At 41.2% G+C, this 23,471-nt stretch overlaps 3 protein-coding genes across 5 annotated transcripts in view; 1 reads left to right on the top strand and 2 right to left on the bottom strand.

The window, feature by feature from the left end:
* The window catches only part of LOC134204686 (uncharacterized), a 27,687-nt gene extending 5,208 nt beyond the window's left edge, over nt 1-22,479 (top strand). Inside the window, exons 3-4 of the mRNA XM_062679466.1 lie at nt 21,778-22,176; nt 22,232-22,479. Coding sequence (XP_062535450.1) covers nt 21,778-22,176; nt 22,232-22,341 — 509 coding nt within the window. The 3' untranslated portion in view covers nt 22,342-22,479. The remainder of the gene's footprint in view (nt 1-21,777; nt 22,177-22,231) is intronic.
* Nucleotides 17,209-19,755, bottom strand: LOC134205175 (uncharacterized). The gene is made up of 3 exons (XM_062680184.1): nt 19,689-19,755; nt 19,261-19,621; nt 17,209-19,197 (listed from the first exon to the last, which is right to left on the bottom strand). The coding sequence occupies exons 1-3, from the start codon at nt 19,704-19,706 to the stop codon at nt 18,512-18,514; spliced, it is 1,065 nt and encodes a 354-aa protein (XP_062536168.1). The 5' UTR covers nt 19,707-19,755; the 3' UTR covers nt 17,209-18,511.
* LOC134204666 (autophagy-related protein 2 homolog A) overlaps nt 22,377-23,471 on the bottom strand; it is a 143,040-nt gene continuing 141,945 nt past the window's right edge. For all 3 annotated transcript variants that reach the window (XM_062679448.1, XM_062679456.1, XM_062679445.1), the window contains one exon: nt 22,377-23,471. In XM_062679448.1, the coding sequence (XP_062535432.1) occupies nt 23,241-23,471 (231 nt within the window). In that variant the 3' untranslated portion in view covers nt 22,377-23,240.

Below are 23,471 nucleotides of genomic sequence, written 5' to 3'. Positions count from 1 at the left end.
TCGACAATTGATTTGGTTTTAACGGATTCAAGTCAGCTGTGTGGCCAATTGGTAACTCATGCTGACTTTGACTCTGATCACCTTCCTGTGACGTTTGAAATCTCACAAGAAGCCATTTATAATCCAATCAGCTCTACTTTTAATTATCATAGAGCTGATTGGGATTTTTATAAAACATATATAGATAGGAATTTTGATTTTGATATTCCTCTCAATACCAAAAGTGATATTGATAATGCTCTCGTATCTTTGACAAATTTAATTGTCGAAGCCGAAGGCATTGCAATTCCTAAATGTGAAATTTAATTTAATTCCATTATTATTGACGACGATCTTCAGCTACTGATCCGTCTTAAAAATGTAAGGCGAAGGCAATACCAAAGAACTCGCGATCCCGCATTGAAAGTTATTTGGCGTGATTTGCAAAATGAAATTAAAAAACGTTTCGCTATTCTGAGAAATACCAACTTTGAGAATAATGTCTCGAAGTTGGATCCCAGTTCGAAACCCAGTTCGGAAATTAACGAAAATTCTTAAAAAAACCTCAAAAGCCAATTCCAGCGCTTAACGAGGGAAATAAAATTTTATTAACAAATGACGAAAAGGCTCAAAAACTTGCTCAGCAGTTCGAGAGTGCCCATAATTTTAGTCTAGGTCTCACTAGTCCAATTGAGGATCAGGTTACACGAAGCTTCGAAGACATTCTCAATCAAGATAATGTTTTTGACCCTTCGTTGGGAACTAATTTGGATGAAGTGAGATCTATTACTAGAACATTTAAAAATATGAAAGCACCAGGTGATGATGGTATTTTCTACATACTTATCAAAAAACTTCCTGAGAGCTCTTTATCCTTTTTGGTTAATTTACTTAACAAATGTTTTCAATTCGCATACTTCCCAGATAAATGGAAAAACGCCAAAGTTGTTCCAATTTTAAAGCCGGACAAAAATCCAGCTGAGGCTTCTAGTTATCGCCCAATCAGTTTGCTTTCTTCAATAAGCAAATTGTTTGAAAAGATTATTTTAAATAGAATGATGGTTCATATTAATGACAATTCTATTTTTGCTGATGAGCAATTAGGTTTTCGCCATGGGCATTCAACCACTCATCAATTATTGAGAGTTACGAACTTAATTCGGCTCAACAAATCTGAAGGATATTCGACTGGAGTTGCTCTTCTTGATATAGAGAAAGCATTCGACAGTGTTTCCCCAAGGCAGCATACTGGGGCCCATATTGTATAACATTTTTACTTCTGACTTACCTGATTCACCACCAGGGTGTCAAAAATCTTTGTTTGCAGATGACTCGGGCCTCTCAGCCAAAGGGCGAAGCCTTCGTGTCATTTGTAGTAGGTTACAAAAAAGTTTGGATATTTTCTTTACTTACTTGCAAAAATGGAAAATTTCCCCGAATGCTTCCAAAACTCAGCTTATAATTTTCCCACATAAGCCGAGAGCTTCTTATTTGAAACCTTCTAGCAGACATATTGTCACTATGAATGGGGTTCCAATTAATTGGTCTAGCGAAGCTAAATATTTGGGACTTCTGCTAGATCAAAAATTAACTTTTAAAAATCACATTGAAGGCCTTCAAGCGAAATGTAACAAATATATTAAGTGACTATATCCACTTATAAACAGAAAATCAAAACTTTTTCTTAAGAACAAACTTTTGATTTACAAACAAATTTTTAGACCAGCCATGTTGTACGCTGTGCCAATACCAGAAAGAAGGCACTTCAGAGGATTCAAAATAAAATTTTGAAAATTATTCTGAAGTTGCCTCCGTGGAACTTCATAGAATTTCTAATATTGAGATATTGAAACAAATGTCCAACAAAATAATTTCCAATTTTAGACAAAAATCGTTGCAATCTTCTATTGCAACGATTAGCTCCTTGTACCCTTAGTATAAATTAGCTTAGGTTTAGTTTAAGTTAAAAACATTGTAATTCCTACATGGTTCAATTAAACCAGAGAAAAAATTGAAGCCAGAGGCAATTGAAATGTATGAATAATAAAAAAAGTAACATAGCAAATAAGGATGATAGTGTTAAGAAAACACGGAACACCTAGTCTAAGAGATGAATGCATGTATTGGATAATTAGCAAATAAATTTAGTTAAAAAAAAAAAATAGGAAATTAAATATTTTGTCCCATTCCCGGAACTGCATCGCGAGTGGTGCGCATGATGGCGCACGACTATGGCACAGATACGTGCGCTACTCGCGATGCAGTTGCAACATCCGGAAATGCGAGAAAATGCGATTGTCGCGAGACCTCGGTTCGGTTTTCAACTTGATCTACAACATGCTTATAACAATTTCGACATTTTTTTTTCCTTTTCCAATCTTTTGACGTAGGGTTACTGCTCCTGGACTTCAGCTCATAGCTCCGATATTGGTCTCATGAAAAACAAAGCAATGAGAAGGTATCTGGTTTGTTTATTATTTTTGTCATTTTTTTCAGCAGTGAGCACGCATGTTAGCAGAAAGAAGCGATGCAATTGGTGCCGTATTTCTTTGTTTCGCGATGAGATTAATATATGTTCAGTGAGATGGAAAACGGAACAGTTCCCCTACATACTCCTGTTTTATTTTACCCAGTCATATATTTTAAGGATATCACTTTTGGATGTTTGTTAAACTGAAGCTCCGACTACATAAAAAGAAAACGAAAATGTCATTCCCATCAAGCGAGCGGAGGGCAATAAATATTTGTTATGATATAAATCTCATGACCGTCCTTCCGCCAAACTCACGTATGAAGAGGGAGGGAAGTGTATCAGTGTGGAAGCATCCGATAATTCGTTTTCGGAGAGAAATTATAGCCTTTCGGTACAACTTTGTTGCACAAGAAAGGTAAAAAGTATTTTGGCCATAATTTTTAAGGTAATAGTCCAATCGGGCCAATTTTCAATAGAAAGTAATAGGACAGGATTCCGCGTCTAATGCTATTTGTTGTGAGTAAATCGATTCCCGGGTAGAAGCCATGAACAGAATAACAAAACATGATATGGACTTGATTGATATAAAAGATAAAAAAACAGGCAACAATATCAAAAATTTGCACCGAAATATTATTTAAATATATGCTATGGATAAGAACAAACTAATAGCACTTGATATTGATCACTTCTTACAAATAGCATGACTTGATCTCCTCATGATATTTTAGTGCAAAATATTGATATTGTCGTCTGATCTTTTATCTTTTATATCGATCATGTCCATATCTCATTTTGCTATCTAATCAACATTTGATATTAATGAGCTATTTTCGTCTACTCGGGTTGAGGGTAAGTGCATTAAAAGTGAGTTAGACTTTTTTACGCGCCTTTTTATAACACAAAGTATTTTGGCCATAATTTCTGTGCCCATAGTCCGATCTACCAAATTTTCAATAGAAAACAATACGACAGGATTCCGCGTCGCAAGTAAATCGGTTGAGGATGAGTACCAAAAAAGTGAGCTAAACTTCTCGCACTTTTGGTGCGCGCACACACTCACATACACACACACAGAGACATCATCTTAGTTCGTCGAGCTGAGTCGATTGGTATATAACACTATGGGTCTCCAGGGGCCTGTAGCATAATCGAAATTTTACTAATAATATTAGTAGAGTAGCTTGTAACTTGTATTTTTCTGTTGCATAATGAATCTACAAGTATGAATTTACAAGAATTTACAAACTTGCATAAGTCAATACACGTAAATTAAACCCGTTTCAAAAACACACAACAAACAAGTCTATAGGGATTTGATTTATCATGGAGGATACGTACGCGTAACTTACAAATCGCGGTAATTAAAACTTAAGTCAATCCCAAAGGCCACGTAAAAACGACTCCATTGGTTTGGTAACATTGGTTTGGTTAAAACTGCCAATACCACGAAGCCGGCTTAAACCGCGGAATCAATAAATTTACGGAGATAATAATTCGTGTTCCGTGCATACCTATCGCAGTCAAAACATATATTCTATCCACAAATTTGCAAACAAACGTAAACAAATCATTAATTATTTTAGAGCGTCTTAGGGGAAATGCTACAAGGTTAAAATACTATTATTTTTCCATTTACTTCCACTATTCATTTTTTATGTATCAACAAACAGATACGTATTTCGTTTCCTACTTGGAAACTTCTTCAGTGTTGTTATCGACTGAAGAAAAACATTGCTCATTAACTTTAAATATGGTGTGTAGGTAGAACTGTAGGTAAAAATTAGGGCACGTCGCTTGGACCGATTCGTCGTCGTCCCGTGGGTAGTAATCTAAACAGCCAGGTATATCCGTTTCCTTGATCTTTTTAAAGTAAGTTTATTTGTTTTGTTTGTAAATTTCTAAGCTTTCCGCTACGTCAAGTTTCCAAGGATTTTGTATTTGTCTGAGAAGTGATATGTTGTCTTTGGTTAATTGATGATCTTCGTTAAATATATGTTCGGCTACTTTAGATTTGAAATGATAATGTATACCCTTTTCAGTGTCTTTGTTTGCTTTAGTTACTTCTGCCAAATGTTCTTTGAACCTCGTGTCTAGTGTTCGTTTTGTCTGTCCTATGTAGATTTTGTCACAGTGTGGGCATGATATTTTATAAACTCCAGATTTTCCTAATGCGTCAACGGGGTCTTTTGTGCTTCCAAGTAGTGTCTTCAGTTGGTTGTTCCTGCTACTGAAAACTAATTCGATACCAATTTTTCTAAATTTTGAGCGTAATGGTCTGGTTATATTATGGTCAAAATTAACGGATACTCGTCATAATTCATTTGTTATTGGTGATAATGTAGTTAATGATTTTTCTGTACTGGGTTTTCTATGTTTGTCTATAATAGCTTGAATAGTTCTAGTTGAGTATCCGTTTAGTCTAGCTGTTTCAAAAATGTAATTTAATTCTTTCTGTTTCCCTGTGACGCTAAGTGGAAAAGTCTCGAGTCTATGTATCATGTGTTGGAATGCGGCTGCTTTGTGTTGGTGTGAATGGTTTGAAGTGTTGGGTATAACTCTTTGTGTGTGTGTGGGTTTTCTGTAAATTTCAGAAATTCATTTGGTTTGATTCTCTAACTATTAAAACATCCAAAAGGGCAATTTTCCGTCTTTCTCTTGTTCACAAGTGAACTTGATATCCCTATGTGCACTGTTAATGGCTTCTAGGATTGATGGAGTGCGTCTTTCCTAATGATGCTGAAGATATCATCTACATATCTCCACCATCGCTCAGGAATGGCCCTTTTCCTTCAAATCCTTTTCAAGATTAGCCATGAACAGTTCACATAAGAAAGGGACAGGGATTACCCATTAATGTTCCTTTTGTCTGTTTGTAGTATTCTCCCCTGAATGTAAAATAGTTCTCCTCTATGCAAAGTCTTGTTAATATTAAATATGTGCGTACTTTTGTCTTCCAAGTTACGTCTGATTTTTGTTTAAGTAACCAATCTTCCAACAAGAGAATAGCTTCTTTTACAGGTACACTGGGGAACAATGTAGCCACATCAAATGAAACCATTATCTCGTCTTCTTCGATATCTCTTGAATTTTGAAAATTGTAAATAAACTGTTTTGTGTTTTGTATCTGGCTAGTGTCTGTTTGTGTGTGTAGAGTGTTTGGAATTCTTTGACTAACCATTTCGCTATTTTGTGAGTTGGGGATCCTTCCGCAGATATTATTTGTCTGATTTCGTTTCCTGGTTTGTGAATTATTGATTGTCCTTTAATTCTAGGTAAAGTTGAGTTGGAGATTTTAAGTCGAGGTAAATTTTCAAATATAGGTTTACATTCTTTGATGGTTTTATCTACTTTTTTCACAATATCTGCCAAAGGATCTTTTCTCTGTTTTCTGTATGGACCATTATTAAGTTTTTCTGTCATGAGGTTATCGTAATTACTTTTATCTATAATGACAATTGCATTGCCTTTATCGACTTTTGTATAGAAAACTGGTTTTTCTTTTAATTCCTTAATAGTTTTAGTCTCGTGTGTTATTTGGGTGTGTGTTCTAGTGTCTTTAATGTGTCTTCTGTAAATGTCCTAGCTGTGTTTTTCTGGTCAAGGAAATTTGGCATGAGTCTATGGCCGTCTCTAAGTCTATAATTATTTGGTTTAAATCAGGCTTTGAGGTCAAAGCGTAATTTAAACCATTTTATGTCTATACTTGTTCTGATGAAAACTCCTGCGATGATCTGTTGACTACGAATCCTTCCAAGGGTGCACTTTCACTTTATCACTTTCACTATATCACTTTTCACTTTATCACTTCGGAATTTTAATAAATTTAGTTTTAGCATGTAACAATCTTTTGCGCTCAGACTCACATTTTTCTGCTACTTTTACTTTAGTCAAAAGAGAATTCTGCTGGATATTGTTTAGCTAATTTAAAGGTGCAAATTATAACATTCTAAATTTTTGATATTCAATTTACTGTACAATGTTTTGATGCTTTCTTTTACGTGCTCTCGTTCTATTTTCTGAATAAGATGGGCATGGTTGGGTGATCTTACTTTAATTTTATGGCTGACAGGGGTAAGTGTTAGTTTTAGGCAATTTTCAAGGAAATATCTTTATGTAATGAGGCAATGATTTTCTTGAGTGCGATGAACTTTTTTGGATCTGAGGGCTTGGTTGCCATTATAATAATTAATTATTTTAGAGCGTCTTAGGGGAAATGCTACAAGGTTAAAATACTATTATTCTTCCATTTACTTCCACTATTAACTTTTTTTATGTATCAACAAGCAGATACGTATTTCGTTTCCTACTTGGAAACTTCTTCGTCGATAACAAACACTGAAGAAGTTTCCAAGTAGGAAACGATACAGTATTTAAAGTTAATGAGCAAAGTCGATAACAACACTGAAGAAGTTTCAAGTAGGAAACGAAATACGTATCTGCTTGTTGATACATAAAAAAGTTAATAGTGGAAGTAAATGGAAGAATAATAGTATTTTAACCTTGTAAACAAATCGTTTACCTCCGCATTGACAGTGAACTGTCGGATGAATTTTGACAGGTAAATGAACCTGACGGACTTGTAATTTCAACCTTACTAATAATACAAGTACTAATATTATTAGTTGGCAAAACATTATTATGCGACGCAAATTACAAGTACTTGTAATTTGTTGACTTGTAACTTGTAACTTGTAGCTAATATTATTAGTCGGATTATGCTACAGGGCCCAGGCCTTCTGTAAAAGTTTGGTTTTGGAGCAAACATATAGCCTTTTCGTATACTTTGTGTTTCGGCCATAACTTCCGATCAGGCCAATGTTCAATAGGACACATTGGGACAGGACTATGCGTCGAATGCAACTTGTTGCAAGCAAATCAGCTGAGGATAAATGCCCAAATGAGTGACATTCTTTACGCGATTTTTTCGTAAAAGTTTGCATTTTAGCTATAACCTCCGATCCCATAGTCCAATCTGGCCAATTTTCAACAGAAAATAATGGGACAAGATTCTGCGTCGAATGCAATTTGTTGCGTGTAAATCGATCAAGGTTAGGTGTCCGAAAAATAGGTGACATTTTTTGTAATTTTTCCATAAAAACCCAGATTAATCCACCTAGCGGTGATGGTGCCTTTCTCGTTTTTTTCGAGTGAGTAATTTCTACGCACTTTTGGTATGAAAAAAAAAGTATTTTGGCCATAACTTCTGAGCCCATAGTTTGATCCGGCCAGGATTCAATACGAAACAATGGGACAAGATTCCGCGTTGAATGCAACTTATTGCGAGCAAATCGGTTAAGGATAAGTGTCTGAAAAATGAGTGAGATTATTTTGGGCACACACATACACACACACACATACACACACGCACACACAGGGCTGCGAAATGGTGAGTTAACATCTGGGAAGGAGCGACCTACCAGCTCTGGTCCTCACAAGTTCCAATCTCACGCTTCCACGGGTCTTCCGATGACAATTGACCGCCAGCTAAGGGTTGCGTACTTAGCTGGTAGTGCAGCCTGGGCACTGTTGTCCTTCTGACATCCAGGTCGGTGGCACGACGCCATGTTTTTGTAGCCAACATCTCAATGTAAAATTCATGATAGTATTTGTTTTGTTTACAAACATCACGTTTGATTCTCATTAGGATACAGAACTGTCAGTGGGATACGGTCGCGTAATGTTGGCTGCAAAACAAACCTATTGTGTGAGATAGGGATGCCACCCGGCTGCTGACATCAGCTAGAGTGAGTGGGTGCGACCAACGGGACCATCATTATTAATATTTATTTATTCAGACTAAGGCCGAAGTGGCCTGTGTGGTATATAAGAGTCTTCTCCATTCGGCTCGGTCCATGGCTACACGTCGCCAGCCACGCAGTCTACGGAGGGTCCGCAAGTCATCTTCCACCTGATCGATCCACCTTGCCCAAGGTGACGGGACCATCGTCCCTAACCCATAATCCCAAGGCGTTAAGCGACCCGTGCCGAGGGGATGCATGGGGTGGGGTACCTGGGCACCCTCCACAGTAATTGTCCTTTACCGCGTCATGCTGGGCTCTGGCGTGGTGGACCTCTTTTGTTTGTTTGTTTATTGTCCAGTAGCGTAAGATATAAATCTTTTCAATTCCCGAGTAACACAATTCAGTCTGATTTGGTTGCAGCAACTTATGCATGACTTGATTTGGTCATATATAGGTCTTATTAACTCGTCTATGACAAATGTGTTGCTTGGGTTACTACCTCCGGTAACACAATAGACACAAAAACTAACTTAACTACTATATTATTTTTCTTGGGTCACTTAACCATCTCCCAGAATCCGCCGGTAGAGGTTATAGACGGCCCATGGCTTGTGAAGGCGATGGGCTTTCGGCCTTCGAGGTGGCGACGGAACAGCTGGACGCCATCATCGACTTTGCGTCTTCGAAGCATAATATCAGTAAGGAACGGAGCATAATATCAGTAAGAGGAGCTTGCTGAAACTTCGAAAGTCGATGCTGGACGCCAAGCTGAAGAGGGCATTCGGGACGGCCAAGTGTAAGCCCGTGAAATCCGTGGAGTCGAGGTCTACCCAGACTGAGGCCCAAGGATTCGCGGACTCGGGCAAGGTCGAATCGACCGAGGGCGTGCCAGCGAAGACGGTGGTGCCAAAGTCTACCCAGACTGAGGCTCAAGTATTCTCGGGCACGTCGGGGGTGACTGCTCCAACGGAGCAGACACAAGAACGGGGGAGACAGTCTCCAGGGGATGAGCTCCCTGGGGGCCGCTCCAAAACGCGGAGGGTTACTACCCCGAACAAGGGTAGTGGGGCTGGGAAGCTGATCCCCGGCCAGGTACCTCCAAAACCGGAGGAGGAAGGACCTGGAAAGGTCCGTCCATCCAGGAAAGACGGTGGTAAGGGGTTACGGCAGGCTGAGAGCTCTCAGCCGCACCCGACCAGGGAAATAGAGGGGGATGACGCCTCCTGGACCCTGGTCAAAACAAGAGGAAATCGAAGACGTCAAGGTTCGAAAAGAAGGCCCAGGCGTATGAGGGTAGCAAGAAGTCTAGGGTAGGCGCCAATCGCTCAAGGGGCGATGCCCTAGTCATCAAAACGAACGAGGCTAAGTACTCGGACGTCTTAAAGGCGATGAGGAGTGACGTCAATCTCGGTGAACTCGGCGTCGACGTACGTCGAATAAGACGTACCCGGATGGGCGAGATGATCCTCGAGCTTATGCGGGGCGTCTCGCAAAAGGGCGCCGCCTACAAGCAGTTGGCGGAGGAAGTCCTAGGCGAGACGGTCAAGGTGAGGGCACTCACGACGGAGGTTAATCTAAGGGTTAAAGACCTGGACGAGATCACCGAAGTCGAAGAGCTCGTCACGGCACTGCGGCGACAGTGTGAAGTGGAGGCGCCCACCGCAGCCGTTCGGCTACGGAAAGGTTCGGCAGGGACGCAGGTAGCATTGGTCCGGCTATCTGCAGAGGACGCCTCCAAGGTAGTCAAGTTAGGGAGCGTCAAGGCGGGATGGTCGGTATGCCCTGTGAGCATATACGAGCAACCCGAAGTTTGCTTCAAGTGCCTGGAACCGGGGCACAAGCAATGGGACTGCAAAGGCCCTGACAGAAGCAATCTCTGCCGACGCTGCGGATTGGAGGGACATAAGGCACAATGCTGCACGAACCCTCCCAATTGTTTGATTTGTTCCAGCAAAGCTATGAACAGCAAGCACCCCATGGGGGTTCGATGTGCCCGGCGTTTAAGCGTGCTGCAAAATCACAGTGCAGGTAACGCAGCTGGCTTGCTCGGCCTCGCCCGAGTGTTTGGTGTGCGCAGGTTTAGAGGAAACGGCGGAACACGTGTTGTTCGTGTGCTCATGTTTTCGCGCAATGCGTGACCACATGTGGACACTACCCCGGACAACCTAGTTCGGAGGATGTGTAAAGATGAAGTTGGCTGGAACGCCGTTTTATCGGCTATCGCCCAAATCGTCTCGGAGCTACACATAAGGTGGCGCGTGGACTCAAGGATGGCTAGTTCAGGCGCAAATAAGAGGTGGTCCAAGGGATCGGAGTCGGCTTCATGGGTCATGCCGGTGGTCATGCTCTGTGGTCGAACTCGATCCTTTTATCGAATAAGTGGCCGCGCGAAGAACAACATGGTATCGTCGCTTTCGCGGTGTCGGTATTGCTCTATTTGGCGGGGCGCCGGCTTGAACGCAGTTCTTTACATCCCACACTATTGATGGTCTTCGTGCGTGTCAGACACGATCACTCTGCCTCGACAGCGAGTAGTGTTGTACCCGGAATTTCGCAAAGACAGTTTGATACCCGACGGATCAACAGAAGGGTGCTGTTGTTTGGACTTTTAGTCATAATTCGAATGGCCGTCCGCGCTACCGACTGTGTAACAAGTAATCCAAACGGAAGAGTGCAAGCTTCGGCCATGATGGAATTAATCGGGATGGTCATAAAAGCTCCGAAAGCATAGCATACCATTTTATTGTACGAGGGTCTGCAGGGTCTCCGGTCCTCCTCGGCTCACTAGTCCAACTCCATACATCAATTTCGCAGTTACTAGCGCCGAACCCACCTGCAGTAGGGTCGCTCGGTTACCACGTGGAAGTTTCGCTCCAATCATCTGGAGGATTCGCAGTCGTGAGTCGCACGATTTTTTCACCGCTTTACAGTGCGGTTTAAACGTGAGCGTTCGGTCCAGAGTGACACCCAGGATCTTTAGGAGGTTGGTTTTCGGAACAAGAGTTCGTTCGAAGGTGATCTCTTTCGCCGGCTCTCTGCGCGCGTTGGGGCTGCAGTCTGCGATTTGGTCGCTGGTATAGAGAATCCCACGCTCTTCGCCCACTTGTTCACAGCTTTGACGGCGGTTTGCAATCTGCGGTGTAGGGTGGGTGTACCAATTGACGCCATACATAAGGACAACTATTTTTAAAAAAATAAGTAAAAGGCATGTGGGTGGACTTTATATATCAAGCGAAAGGTTTTACTTCCTGCTCCTTAGAACAGCTCTGAAAACCACAATAAAATTTGTTTTAATCCTCAAAATTGATTAATCCATAATAGGACCGCATGCACCAGTTGTGGCACTATTCTTAATTTTGGTTCCTTATTTGGCAATTCCCATTGTTTTCTTATGGGATTGGCCAAATAGGGACCACTAGTGCGACAACTGGTGCAAAGGAAGTTAAAAATTAAGCAAAATCAATTTTTACAATTATGCTTTGCTTGTTTTGGAGGAGATCAAAGGTTTTATGGTATCATATGAATATGCTTTATCGATATGAACTTGGTTTGCGGTGATTTGATTGGCCATTTGGCATATAAAGCACTAGTGCGACAACTGGTGCTATAGCCACAACTGGTACATCTAGCCTAAACCTTCCTCTTTTGCTCTACGCACCGCGAGGAGGATGTCATCAGCATACAAAATAATTTCAACTCCAGCGGGCAACACGCGGAAAATTGGCTGCATCGCGATGAGAAACAGCGTCACGGACAGAACGGAACCCTGAGGTACTCCGTTCTCTAAGAGGTACTCTTGCGTTCTGAGAGGAAACTCAGCAGTAAATTCAGCATCCGTCCACGTATTCACCAAGACTTTAGAGTTCGCAGAATGCCATTTCGCCAGGTGGTGTCGTATGCCTTCGATAAAACCAGGGATGCTATCAGGCAATGATCGTCGGTAGTAGGCAACGATCTTTCAAGCTCGACAAAGTACGTATCGGTACCATGCCCAGCATGAAAAGCGTGATGGCGCTTATCGAGCCTTTTGGAGTTAACCTAACGGGGGATATTTCCGGAATTATAATTCTCGACCGGAAGCGAAATAAAAACGTTTGATCCGGTTGTTGGTAGTATCGAGAATATAATTTTCCTGTGAAATGCATTTACAATGTGTACATATAATTTAAGGCTATTCTCAGTATACTTGTAATAGAGGTTATTATTAAATGAGAACATACTGCATTTCAATAACGCAAATATACAGAGGTTTACTCACGTTTTAGTTTTCCTTTTAGTTCATATAATAGTTCGTAGTCTGTATCTAGTTTGTAGTAGCAATGATCTAGGTAATAAGTTGAGTTTAGTGTTCAATTCGAAGACATTCTCTTTGTTCGCTTACCCGTGTGGTAATCAAATATCACCGGTGTGATAATTTAGGGGAGCTAAGCACTGCGGAAAGCAGCTTTGGTTATGCAATCGGGCCTGCTATAACATCAAAGGTTTAGTTCATAGTTCACATAGTTTTAGGATAAATTACTTTACCGGTTACGTATGTAGATGTTAAGCACACAATTATATATAGTTAGTATAAGCACTTTTAGGTAAGATTTACTTTAATAATAAGATACTATTTGTAGCACGAGTAGCTGATATGCATGGTATTAATTTACTTTGGTCTTCTACTTTGCTGACTCACCCGGTGACGGCAGAACTACCTGTCACTTCACTGTCATCGAAGCTGTATCTGCTGTAGGGCTGCGACGATGTAGCTAATGCTATAAACAGATGCGCGCGCTGGCCTAATGGGGTAGGCCAACAGAGCCGTTCTACTGGATTCGAGTTCGGTAATCAGTCGCCGATTAATAATCCGCTCGAGAAGCTTCGCCATGCATCTGGTGAGCGAGATTGGCCAGAAGGCATTCGGTCCGAAATCGCGGCAGTTTGGTTTTGGAATAGGAATGACGACGGCTTTCCGCCAGTTAGCGGGAAACTCGCCACTGCGCCAGATATAGGTTAACACCTCGAGAAGCGTCGATTTCATGGATACCGGAAGACGTTGCAGCAGAGGGTACCCGATCGAATCTGGACCTGTTGAGGCACTTCGCCCTTTGTTGAGGGCCCACAGAAGTTCGCTCAGGGTAATATCGATGTTGTATACATCATCATTGTGATGCGAAAAATCTATGGGCCGTCGTTCAGCTGCTGCTTTCGCCATCTGGAACGATGGAGGGCTAGCTGGAAGTTGCCGATCTCTCGCAATACACTTTTGCCAGTTCTTCTGCCGCTTCTTTAGGATCATCCGTGAATCCATCCACTCGCTTCAGGACTACCGGGTGCTGTTGCCGATTACCACGCAGAGTATTCACTGTCCGCCACAATTCGGTCGTCGTGCTGCTGGGTGATATTTTCGCTACAAAGTTTTGCCATGACTGTTCTTTTGCCTCACTGATCGCGCCGCCAATCGTGCTTCCTGGAATTTCGCCAAAGCTTCGGGATGGCCCGGATCACATTGCTGCGGTATCGGAGACACTTTCGCCGGTGTCGAATTGCTGCTTTCGCTTCGGGGTACCACCATGGTGTCGCTTTCGGTCCAATTCGACCGCTGGATCGTATCTTCTCGGTGATGATGTTAATGTCCCACTCGACATCTGGCCGGATGGTTTCGGCCATAAGCCACTCGTACAACGTCCAATCAGCTTGATCGTAGAGCCACTTCTGTCGTGTCGTTCGATGGTTCGTCCATCTGGGAATGGATAAGATGATCGGGAGGTGGTCGCTATTATGCGTGTCCGACAGGGTTCGCCAAGTAACAGATGGTTACGTCAATTGCCGAGGTTTTGTCCGTACCCGGATCGATGCGGGTATGTGTGCCGTCGTTCAGAATCACCAACCGATGGGTCAAAATCGTCTCGGCGATGAAGCGAACAAGCGGGTTCGATTGGTGAGATCCCCATGCGAGATGGAGCGCGTTGAAGTCCCCAAAAAGCAACATCGGACTCTCTAGCTGCTCGAATAGCTCATTCATCGTAGCCTGACACTGCATAGATTTCGGCGGGATGTAGACAGATACTACCGTCACCTGGATCGGTGCGTGGATGCGTACTGCGATAAGTTGCAGGGTGGTGTGGATCTGCACACGCTCAAACGGTATGCCTTCTCGGATGGCTAGGCCAACCCCGTGTTGCCAGTAGTGTACGCTGTTTGACTCCAGAAGTAATATATAGTTCCTGCCCACGAAATCTGGTGCAACAACGGTTTGATTTACCTTGGTCTCCTGTAGTGCAACGACGCAAGGCTCGAGATCAGCGATAAGAAGCCTCAATTCGCTGATATTGCCACTGAAGCCACGCAGGTTCTACTGTAGGGCGAAACCGCCACCGGATAGACTATCCGTGACGGACCGTGTGACGGATTATGATGTGGATGCCCTCCGCGTCGGCGGAGAGAGCGGTTACTTCTGCAGGTGTTTGTACTATAATGGGACTTGCCTGTGGGACGCTTTGCCCCACAGTATAAGCCGCTGTCGAAACCACTACACTAGTTTTGCCAATACCGACAACAGCCGGCACTGGGGATGCGCTTTATGTAATATTTATTCGATGGGATGGGCCTGTTCCGGGTGAGAGAGCTGCTGTGGTGTGGTGTGGACCTGTAAGATTTTTCGAGACAGTATCTGTTTGCTGAAAGGAACCTTGAGGGCTGACCTGTGGGATGCCTTGCACCACAGTGCCAGCCGTTGCTGAAACTACTACACGATTACATCCAGATCTGCCTGCAACAGCCGGGACTGGGGAAAGGCTTTGTGTAGTACTTCCAACTGCTCCGCTATTAACGCTTTCATCGGTTGTATATGCTGGGTGCTTCGTGCTTGCAAGTGTAGGGCGGCGGCCAGGGTATATGAGGACTACCCCTCCCCCTGCCGTCTATCCCGATGTCTCGGTGTCGTGAAGGTATTTGATTATGTAGGACGGCGGCCAGGGCAATGAAGGGCTACCTCTTCCCCTTGCCGTCTATCCCCAGTTTCCGGTGTCGCGGTATGACCAATGTTTCCATCGGCTACGGAGATAAATTCATCATCAACGGGTTGGGGATGACTCCTTTAATCTGCCGTTCTTGTTCTTTAATTAAACTATGTAAAATATATCTCGGTTAACTTTTCAAAAAGAACCTAAGTAACATTTTTTTCATGAATTAATTTGAATAGCGCAATCAACAGAAAAACATGAAAGCTTTTGATTGCAGTACTCAAATTAATTCATGAAAAAAATGTTACTTAGGTCCTTTTGAAAAGTTAAGCGAGATATAGTCAGCAACAATATACAGTGGACTCTCCCTTACTCGATATTGAAGGGACCGTCGAGTTAGGGAGGCATCGAGATAGGGAACACATTTATACTTGTCCGAATAGTTTAACTTTGTTTCCTTATTAAGTAAAGTGGAAGTGGTGTGTTCGAGGTGAATAGTGAACAGCGAGAACTGGGAAATGAGAAATGAGATGTTCGAAATAAGTACAGAGTAGTGAGAAGTGAGTACTGAGAAACAGAAGTGAGTATTGAGTAGTGCGATGTGTGTAGTAACATGTGAGTAGTAGGAAGTGAGACATGAGAGGTGAGATATGAGAAGTGAGGAGTGAGAAGTAAGATGTGATAATTGCAAAGTAAGTATAGTAGGATATGAGTAGTGAGATAAGCATAAGCAAGAGGTGAGCAATGAGAGATGATACCGTGCACGCACCATACTTTGCGCAGTTAAGGAAATGCAAAATTGAATCAACTCGTACAACTTACAGAAAGTAGCTATCTGCCTGAAATAGTTTACATGCTGTAGTATTATTATCATATTATTGTTTGAGAATTAAATTTGGTACAAAAAATTCAAAATAAATAGTAAATTGAACTTCAAAGCAGACCCCTTATTATATGCCTAACTTTGCGCACATAACTTGGAAAATTTCTAACACGAAGCAAGCGTCTATCATACAATTTTTCATCCAAATTTTATTTTTTCAGCTAATACTACTATTACAATTTATGTTCATTCCATTTGTAGGCATATTTGAGCATATTTGAGAATATGGGGATGCCCGGCATTATTTTCTTATGATTCCACATACTTAGTATGTTTTCACGTCTGTTGGTGTATGTACAGCCTCATTTATGTACATTAGCCACAGCAAACAAAAGTAATTTTTTGCGTAAACCCTATTCCGACGAGGTATATCATAAATGTTGAAAATATCGAAGAAATACGAGTTGTGCGCAAAATTAGGTACACTGTATTGAAAAATTGTTCCTAACATTGCGCATCATATATTTTAAAGAAAAATGTAAATAAAATTCTCAAATTCTCATGAGATGGCTTCTACAATATTATAATTATTGGGTCCATGTGTAATCAGTTGTCAGCGAATGTAAAAATTTACAAAAATACAGTTTTCAGGTAAACTGTCACTTGTCATTTGTGCTAAGAACACGCCATTTTGGTCATTTTCACTGTTTTCAGTACAAGTTTTGACTATTAAAATGAAAAATATGTCATTTAACAGCGAAAAAATGCATGCACTGTTATGATAACATGTATATTGTGCTGACAAGTAATAATTATATTTCGAAATTTGATTTAAACGCATTCTATTACAAAAATAACCACAAAATGCGCAAAGTTAGGAGCTGCGCAAAGTTGGGAAGTGGAAGTGAGTGGAGGAATATAAAAGACATAAAAAAGAAGGAAGATGAAAAAAAAGAAGGAAACAGAAAAAATCTCGTTTATTAGGGTAATTCGCTAAATGTTGAACGGTTAAGTTCGACTTTTTTGTTTTTAATTAATTGTTCTGTGAATACTTAGTTCAGGGTTCGTAACATAAGGTCATCTTATAAAGCCAGTGATTCAGTGTCCGTTCTCTTATGTTTCAAATAAATAATATTTATCGTTGGATACACAGACGTTGTTTTATATGACTCCTTTCGAACCTAAATGTTGAACGCATCCATAACCTATAAAAGTCTAATGTTGAACGATCCTCGTTAGATGTTGAACGGTTGTTGTTTGCTGCTCAAGACGTTAAATAATAAGTTTGTTATTCAAGACGGGAAATATCTATAGGAAAATGTTTTACATTGTTTTACACGATGAAAATTGAATTCGAAAATCAAAACCAATAAAACGAACAAACTATTATGGTAACCAACAATTTAAAACAAAAATGATTAATCCATAGAATGTCATTCATTTTATTTCAAATTCATTGTATAGAATCCATACATTTCAACTTTTGTGTTTAGGTATTTTAAATAGCCGATTTCCAAAAAATAATGATTAATAAATGCTTAAAGTAGTTCTTCATGTGATACCGATCAATTGCGGATCCGCTTGGACATTTTTCCTTTTTCTTCAGATGCCTCCACTTTATCCATATTTCGTTTGTTTTTCAATTTTAGATTTTTCATTTTATCCTTCAGTTCTTTCTTTTTCTCATTTTCAACTTTCTTCAAAGCTCGTCGCTGCTCAAGCAAAATTTTCCGCTCTTGTTTCTTCCTTTCGACGTCCGCTTTTTTCGATGCCCGTTGTTCGACGGCTTCCTGACGACGAATCGCAGCGTTTTCTTTTTCTTGCTCCTTCTGTTCAAGCTCTTGAATGCGCTCTGCAGCAGTTAGGATGAAATGGCGTTTTTGTTTGTAGTTACGTTTTATTTGCTTCCGTTTCGGAGTTGGTGGGAGTTGTAGGAAATTAGAAATACTAATGCGACGAGGACCATGGTCAGTAATTCGTGACCCACCTTCAGCTCTTGAAAATTGGGTTCCGATTGATGTTTGACTTATTGCCGATTTTGTATTGACGTTTTCCATTAGTGCAGTTTCCGAATTGATAGGATCTTCAGCATATGACGAGGTGTGCAGTAGCATTGGGGAAGTACCTACCATTTGCGGTGTGTTCGGAATTGGCGACAGCTGGCGTGGTAACGGAGACAGGCTTGGTTCAAAATCAGAATCCGGTGTAGATGACCAAAGCGTTATTTTCGGAGATGGAGGTGTTGCCAAAAATCCTGAAGCTACTAAGAGACTTTCCGCCGAGGACTCATTGGAGTTTTCTGTGGAGTATGTAATTACTGTCAAAGTTGGTGGATCTCGTAAGCTGGACCCGGTTAACGAACCCACAGGCACTACTGGAACATTCGGCACAGCTTCTATTTCCGATGATCTCGCCAAACATCTACTGTAATCAATGGCATCCACATCAAAGGGAAAAGTTCCGGTTCGGATAGCAGTATCTAGGGCACCTCCAAAATGGTCAATCGTGAAGGTGTTTCCATCGTTCTCCATCTTCCATTGGTCGATTACCTTAGTCCACTGGTTTTAAGGGGCTTGAATATTGAAACATCACAGGGTTGCATTATGTGCGTTGCATTCGGGTATAATGCGATTAAAATTATTCCCAAAGTAGCACAAGCCTCTGCTGCTTCAATGCCAGTGTGGGAAGAGTGGCCGTCTACAAAGAAGATAACCGGAAACGGAACATTGCGGCGCACTAACGATGGATACAGAATGTTCTGAATGTAAGCCTGGAAATTTTCTCTGTCCATCCAGCCGCGCTCAGATTTGCCAACACCCCAATCGGATTGCATGCTCATCAGAATATGTTTCGATAGACGCTTGTACGGCAGGATGATATCCGGCGGGAACATATACCCATCAGCATCAAAGGTGAACAAAACCGTAATATTCTTCTTTGGGTCTGCTTTCTGAACGAGGTACACATTTCGATTTCCTTTCGTTGCAATAACTGACTTCGTCTCTGGATCGAATAGGAACATCGTTTCGTCTCCATTCAGAATTCGCCGCGGGTCTTTCAGGATATCTGACAGATTTTCCTTTGCGACGTAGTCTCCAATTAATTGAAACCACTTCCTGATATCGGATTCACAGACAGTTGCAGCCGCATGACTTATGTTTTCGGGCTTCCGGATAGACAATGCATCGATCACTCCTCGACGTTTTAAGAATAGTTCCAACCACTTATAACCTGTGAAACAAAAAAATACATAAATATTGAATCATTTATTAGGAATATTATATAAAATATTACCGGGAGTGTTATCCTTAAAAATTGTGTCCCGGTTCGTCGAGTCCAAAAACGTCTTCACTCTCGAAAACAGAGCGTCCTTCGTGCAAGGGAATCCTCGTTTTTCCATCTCCTTAATCCATTGCGCAAGTTTGTTCTCATCGTGCTGGGAAAGCACTGGTTTAGGTCCACGGGGAATTTTTCCTGACCACTTGGAGCTTAGCCGAAAATGAAGCGTTCCTTTCGGTATGCCGTAGTGACTAGCAGCTTTTCCCAACGTCATCATCTTTGACTTCACAGCGGCTACTGCATGATTGAGGTTAGATTCCGGATACTGTTTTTGTTTGCTTCGATTTTTAGCAACTTGCTTTTCAGTAAGTGTTTCCTGTAATAAAAGAAAAGTTCAACAGATCAATAATGTATGTAATGCATCATTTAAATGATTATTTTACCGTATTATCCATGTCCATTTTGGGGGAAGAGAGCAACTATCTAACGACACAAATAATTTTATTGCTACACGAACTGAAGTTGTAAACAAGGCAAATGTCATGGACCGTGTGGCCAGAAATTATTCATTAAAAATGCGAAAGTTTGGATTTTCTATGAATATTATGCGAATATTGTTAAACAAGCTTAATAATAAGCTTTTTAATAAACCATTGGATACAATTACATCAGTACTACCTAATAAAGGGTTTTATTTTTTTATATTTTGTGGAGCATTTATTAGTGAAATGGAAAACTATCTGGCACTTCTGCTTACGAAGCCAGCTGCTTTAGGTTATGTTAGTGTTCAACAAATGGCCACATAAGCAAGAATAAAAATGCAATTAAAATATTCATTAAATTCATCAAATTAATAACAATAAGTAATATAAATTTAGTCAATCATATGAGAAACTTTTCGGATTTAATTTGAAAAAATAGTGGTAGTGATGTGTAAAGTAATTAAAGTTGTAAAGCTTAAATAGTGAGAGCAAAAATTTAATTTTTAATTTAGAGATATTAGGTATCGTTGAAACATCAAGTGTAAAATATTTTCGGAATTAATTTTCACATAGTAAAAACCAAGATGCAAAGCAAAATATCACCAGAAAATGTCATAACGTTTCAAGCGCATTTGCGACTTTTGTTATATTTCTAGGAAAATGTTTATAGTGAAATCCATTATGATTTTTATTCACACCGTTCAACATTTAGGTAGTGTTCAACAATTGGCGAATTACCCTACTTCTCTTTCCTTGTCTGTCAGTTTTCACTTCCTACTACTCCCTTCTTATAACTACCTTCTCAGGTCGGTAAAGAAGAGCCGAACCCTGTAGCTTAAGCGATTCTATAGAAGCCAAAAATACATTTTATTCAGCCGCTCGAACGAGGAGAGAAAAGCGATAACCGAGTTTTTTTTATCTTTTGCATGCGTTATTTTGATTCCCCGTTGACCATCCCGTCTAACGATTGAGTTTAGAGAGTGTGAGGTGGTACGACTCGCCGGTTCGGTTGTTTTTTTTTATGGACTCGCCTTGAGGAGTCTCGCCGGGATACAAATCTTGCCTCTTCGCATGCAGGTGAAACTTTTTGCTTGCTTGGCGCTTAAACCAAGTGGTTACTCCAACCGATTCGGACGGCGAAGATTGCCGACCGTTACAATGTGGAGGACCTTATTACTCTGGAAAACATTTGCATGACGAATGTTAATTTTACTAGCCCAGCAGGGACTACGTCCAAGGGCTTGACGATCCCTCCCCAGGCCATCTGCGAGTTGTGGTGTCTGCCTAGGATGTGGTGGGGTTTGACAGTAAGTAAGTATTAAACCACAGAGAACAGACTTTCATCTTCATTCGCGTGGTTGTGTAAAAGTTTTTACTGGTCGGACAGTAATCCGGTTAAAATGGTTGTCGACAACGATCCGACGGGCACAAGAAGGCGAGGTGCGCAGCGGGCAAGTTGGATCGATCAGGTGGAAGATGACTTGCGGACCCTCCGTAGACTGCATGGTTGGCGACGTGTAGCCATGGACCGAGCCGAATGGAGAAGACTCGTATACCGCACAGGCCACTTCGGCCTTAGTCTGAATAAATAATAATAATACTACAGAAGTTGCTCACTTCTGAAGAAAATGGTTCTTTTCCCAGTAGGTACAGCATCAGCTCGCTAACTAGGTGCTTTTTAACTGGACTGTTTTTTAACTGTGCATTCGCTAACTGGGCCAAATACCAGTTAAAAAGCAGTTATTCGTCAAAAACAACAACAAAGACTCGGTGACGAGGGGATTCTGAATGGTAAATTCTTTAAGCTTTATGTAAAACACGCATCGCGAATTCCTTCGAAACAATAATATTTTGTAATTCTCCCTATTTTTCAATTTTGCCTATACCTAAAAATTGAAAAAAATAAATAAATTTTTAATGCGCAAAGTCAGGGCGCGCGAGAAATCAGGGCGTCAGGGTACACTTAATAGAAAAAAAATCTAGCCTTGCCTTTCAAAGCCAAGTCAAACGTTCTCATTAGTTTTTATTCTATTTCCCATTACTCTTTCAGTTCAAGTTCTTCAATCGCCAGCGGTCCAGCAAATAGTCATACCCCAGTCATTGATTGCCGCTGATCCAATCGCATTGGCCACAGAAAATGCCAAGCCAGTGCGGTACAGCCATGGTGACAGCAGCATACGCAAAACCAAACCACAAGCAGATGGTGCCCTCACCGGACGCGATGAAAACCCCACACTGAAGCTGGTAACACGCGTTCTCGACACATTCCGAGCCCCGCTGCCGACACAACAGGTACTACTGATTCAACAGAGAAATCGAGCCCTACCGGGGTGCCCACTGTGTGACGCTTCGGTGTACAGCTATTGCGACTACAAGGTTTACCACGATGGGTGCTGCTGTGGAACGACGAGCGGCGGTTACGGAAACGGATTCGGGGGAGGGTCAAATGGTTTGTTCTGAATTATGGTTCAATTGTCAGTCGATACATATTGGAATACTTACAGGTATTGGCTACGGAGGTTGCGGATACAAGGAGGACTGCAGTTTCATTTATGCAAATTCATGTTACGAGCACCAGCTGATAGTGAATTGTTGCTGCAACTCTCCTTATTGATGAACTTTCACAAGCAGTAACAAATCGGTTTCGCATGATTTCAGAGTTCGCCAAAACTTTTTGGCGAGTTAATTTATTCAACTCTATTAATACAAACAAACTGTACTCGTAATTGAATATAGTTCTTAAACTAAACGATTCCTTGCGGTTATTTTTTTCATTCATTCCATATTATTATCCTTCAGTTAAATAATGTCTAGCACTTGGTATCACTCATTCCAAAAACCATATTCTTTTATAAATGACTGAAAGAAGAAACATTCCAATTATTCCGGCACACACGGGAAGTCATTTTCTATCATTATCTCATCGATCAGATCAGTTTCTGTTACTGAAGGGATAACTGTAGTAAGTTCTTATTATAATGTAGAAATATGGATGCTCTAAATTGATCTGAATACGATAAAGTAGGAGACCAGATATGGGTCTTTTTCAATAGTATTATCAGAATAAGCCGTTTTTAATCAGAATATTAGTTCGTAGAGAGTTTTTACCATCTATCATTAGCGAATTAGTAGTTAGTTGGTGCTATACCTTCTGCATAACTATGGAAATGTCTAAAAAAAACTGTTTCCGAAAAAATGTTATTGGCATGCGACATCAGCTACATATTCGTCAGCACACAACTCAGCTGCTCTAAAATATTGTTTTCATTACTGTTTATCACATTATTTCCTTCGTTTCACTACAAAACCTGGTAAGTAGTTCCAAGACAAACTAACGCTAGATCAACTTAAGAGTTTTTTTTAAATTTTTGTAAAAAAAATCATAAACGTTAAAACCCAGACTAATGGGTTTGCATTAGATCACATAAAAATCTAAGATTAGTGTCAATCTTTTCCTTAAAATAAAACATCCATCTAAACCGACCGACTGAAGGCGTCCAGTCGGCGGCGCTTCTATTCCACATCGTCCTTGTACTTCTCGCGGGCCTCGGCACGGGCGTCCGGCACCAGTTGGTTCTTGACTCCGCCGAGCACGTTGCTGGTTGCCTGGGTGGCCAGCACAATTGGCTGCACCACGATGGGTGGTATTTGACGCATGACGGCTCCGACGGCACCGGTGTATCCCTTTTGGTCGTGCTCCAGGGCGGTGAGCTCCACCAGGTTATGCGCCGTATCGCTGATGCC

The sequence above is a fragment of the Armigeres subalbatus genome, chromosome 1 (assembly GCF_024139115.2).
Source record: "Armigeres subalbatus isolate Guangzhou_Male chromosome 1, GZ_Asu_2, whole genome shotgun sequence".
NCBI classification, from domain to species: domain Eukaryota; kingdom Metazoa; phylum Arthropoda; class Insecta; order Diptera; family Culicidae; genus Armigeres; species Armigeres subalbatus.
Note: the sequence above shows the minus strand (reverse complement) of the source record. Positions and strands in the feature narration are given on the sequence as shown.